General features: G+C 42.0%; 1 protein-coding gene across 1 annotated transcript in view; it reads left to right on the forward strand.

Moving 5' to 3' along the window:
* imp3 (IMP3, U3 small nucleolar ribonucleoprotein) overlaps positions 1 to 3,611 on the forward strand; it is a 10,335-nt gene that overhangs the window by 2,262 nt on the left and 4,462 nt on the right. Inside the window, exon 2 of the mRNA XM_015404586.1 lies at positions 2,438 to 2,545. Within this exon, the coding sequence (XP_015260072.1) occupies positions 2,438 to 2,545 (108 nt within the window). The remainder of the gene's footprint in view (positions 1 to 2,437; positions 2,546 to 3,611) is intronic.

The raw sequence follows: 3,611 nt of genomic DNA on the forward strand, positions 1-3,611 counted from the left end.
GGGGGCGTTTCCCTGAAGCGCGTGTCGAGGCGTGATTCATTTGGAGGCGGGGCAAAAATTGATGACGTCCGAGGCCTCGCTACCGTGAAACCACGTGACCACTTCGGAAAGTGGTTCAGAATTCGCAAGAATTTTGACAGGCATCTAAACAGCCTCAGTGTTCAGTCAAGATGTGGGAGTTTGGAGGAGAGATGCTGTCAGCTGGATAAAGTTTGGATAGATTCTAATAATAGATTGGTTGGAAAAACAACCAATCTAGTTGCTTAAAGCTAATTTGGTCAGAATAAACAATGTAATGATCAAAATGTTAATAAACCACTGAACAAAGTCAGTGTTAACACGTCAGTATTAAGTAGTGTTTTCTCCTAAGTCAGACTGTCTACATGAGTGGCATTGTCTGTAAGAGACAGGCTCCCTCTCTAAAGGTTGACGGTTCAAGACCGGTCTTTCTCTTTTGAAAGTTGCGATCAAACTTAATTATTTTGGCTGATGAGACTAATTTGCGTTGTTTTGCCCGAGTAAAAATATAGATTGGGTAAATTAGGTCGGTTTAGTCAAAAGATTGGTTGAACACAACTTCCAACCTGATTAAAACCAAAAAAAAAGTTTATTTCACTAAAATGGTAGAAAAACGATGCACCTTAAATGAGTGTCCTAGGAAATTTTACACTTAAAAAAAAACTTACAAAAGATTTCATTATACACACCAACCATCAACAATTTCAAGGGAACTTAAAAGGGGAAAAAATTGCAAAAGAAAAATCAGATTTTATTACAAACTGTAGTTCTGCTGTCCACCAGTAGGTGGTGACATGTTCACATGAAGCCTGATGAACTGTGGGGATCGTTGAAGCAATGAGGCTTCATCTCACCATCGCTAAGAAACACTCACCAATTCCATAGTTTGTATCTCACACAAACAGCTTTTTTCATCTCAGCTCCTGCAGCTCTGCTTCTCCCAACATGCCATAGTCTTTCATACTTCCCCTCTCCTACTAATATACCTAACTGATAGGCTGTTGCACATGTGACCCTGATACTCAACAGCAATTGGCTGTGTGGCAATGAGGGGAAGTGAAAAACATACAGAATGATCACTGGGATCTTTCTCCAATATCTAAACATGTAAATGGAAAATCAGTGGGATTTACACCCAAGTTACATGATCTTGACCTGTTGCCCTCCGGTTTCCGTATATTTTAGCTCCGGTCCGGTCAGGATCTGTGATTCCAATCGCACCAAACAGGAAAAACAACGGTGAAAAGATCCGGTTTGTCAAATTAAAATATAGTAACGACAGATCGGTAACTAAACATTACAGCGTAGTTCTTATGTATTCCCAAAAACTAAGAGCGTTTAATTAAATGATTGAATGCAAACTATCGGTGCTTCAACGGACCAGGAAGTAGGTTTCTAATCTCCATCAGATTATTTATTTTATACCGAGAGGCTTAAAAGTTTAATCAGATCCAGTTAAAGGAAACTTCTTATTGCAGGAATGGATGAAAAGATGCTTCTGAGTTCATTCAAACCTTGGATGATAATTTAATCCCTGATGATGGTTAATCCCTGCTACAAAAATCCACAACGAAATGAAATATTTATGCAGAAACTGAACATCTGGATGCTGATGGGAATATTTTTAATAAGTTATATTAAATTAATTTAATTCAAGTTAATTTTCAATGTTATAGTAATATAGCGCCTGCTCTCCTCGAGCTCAGAGGAAGTCGGAGCGGAGCAGGCGGGTGGAGCAGGCGGGCGGAGCAGGCGGGCGGAGCAGGCGGGTGGAACAGGGCGGGTGGAGCAGGCGGGTGGAGCGCGGCGCGGCGGATGATTGGAGATTTCAGGGTCATTCAGTGATTCAAATTTTATATAATTCCTGCTCTGAGTCGCTCTGTCAGCTAAATGCATATTTTAGAGTCTCTATTCTGCAGTTAATGATTAATAGATTACTAAATTAGTTGACGATTATTTCAATAATTGATTTATCAGATTAAGACATCTGATTATTTGTTTCAACCCTTTTTTCGACCAATATTGCGATTTTTCTTTGCACTAAACCTGTCGATGTTTTCCTGCTCCTCCATCCAGAGCTGCAGGACTTTACTGTAATATTTGCATTAAAATCTTCTTCTACTAGAATGCATAGATCTAGGTGTTAAAGCTGCAGCTCTATGCTCCCTTCTGTGTGACAGCATGCCTGCTTTAATCGTAATACCGCCACCTAAAGGGCTGGAGGGAGAAATGTACTGTCTTCATCCTGTTGACTAAAATCATTGCCTCTGCCATTTTCTGAAGTTGTGATTATATTGCATTTTATTGCCCAGTCCTAGTATGCATACATGTTTATTGGCAGTTATTTTACCTTGTAGTATTTTATATGCTGGAATTAAGGATGCGGCGTCCTTTAGCGGTGACCATGTTTTCCTTTCAGGTACAACAAGCTGAGTCGTAACATCAGAGATGTGGCCCAGAAGATCAGAGACCTGGATGAGAAGGACGGCTTCAGAGCTCAGAGCACGCATCGGCTGTTAGAAAAGCTGTGAGTTCGCAGGAGTCACTGCCTGGATCCGATCACACAACAAACTAACGGAGGCTCTCGATAAAAGTCAAAAACAACCATTGCTACGTTCCTGGGAAAATAATCAGATCAATTGGATTAGTTCTTCTTTTTCCATGATTTGAATTTTTGCTTAATGGTAAAATGGAGGAAGTCTCTTCTTCTGCATTTTTTATTCGCCTGTTTGCTTCCGCCGCCTCTTCCCTCCTCCCGCCTGATAGCACGCTGCACTGTTCACTAACGCCAGGAACGCCACCCAAACGGAAGAGTTATTACTACGTTCACGCCGCACGCGCTTCAAACAGCAGATGGCTGGTTTACGTGTTCAGGGATTAAAGGGTTCCAGCCGGAGTCCCGCCTCATAGTGATTGATGGGGGTTTAAAAAATTGATGGTAAATAAATTAAAAAAAGACTATCAAAATCCCTCTGCGTTTGTCAGCCAATGGGAGCAAAGGAGCGCTCTGAAACTAACAGTATTAGCCAATCAGAAGGAGGGGGCGGGTCTTAGGAAAGCATGTACCTCCTCCTCTATTTTCTTGCTCCAGTCACCAGATAGATTACGGTTCAGTGCTGAAGTTCTACGTGGAGAATCACCTGCCGCTGTTTATGGTTCAACGGAGAGACGTGTTAAAAATCAAAAAATAAATAAATGAAACTTTGTGTTTGGAGAGAAAGACGATAGAAAGAACGGAACGGCATGGAGGGGGAATAATGCAGTTAAAAGATGACGTGACCATAGATAAAGGGCTGAAAAATAAATGGCGCCTGGTGTGGCTGGAGGAGACGGGGCCAGATGGCGAGCCATTTAGCAGCTGACTCCGAGACATCCATGGTTCTATTTTTTAAAAACAAAGCAGAGTGTGTATGACGTCATCGGCACGCCGGTCTGGAGTTGTGACAGGTGGCTACGCTCTACCCCTGCTATTCATTCTAGCTAATCTGAATCGTTCATCTGGAGAGTGAGATCATCTGAGGTGTTGATGGCAGCAGCACAGCTGATATTTCTCTCCAGGATGGAGTCACAGCCAAACAGGAACAGACCAGATG

This window comes from Cyprinodon variegatus, unplaced genomic scaffold, assembly GCF_000732505.1.
Source record: "Cyprinodon variegatus isolate N-32 unplaced genomic scaffold, C_variegatus-1.0 Scaffold1795, whole genome shotgun sequence".
NCBI lineage: Eukaryota > Metazoa > Chordata > Actinopteri > Cyprinodontiformes > Cyprinodontidae > Cyprinodon > Cyprinodon variegatus.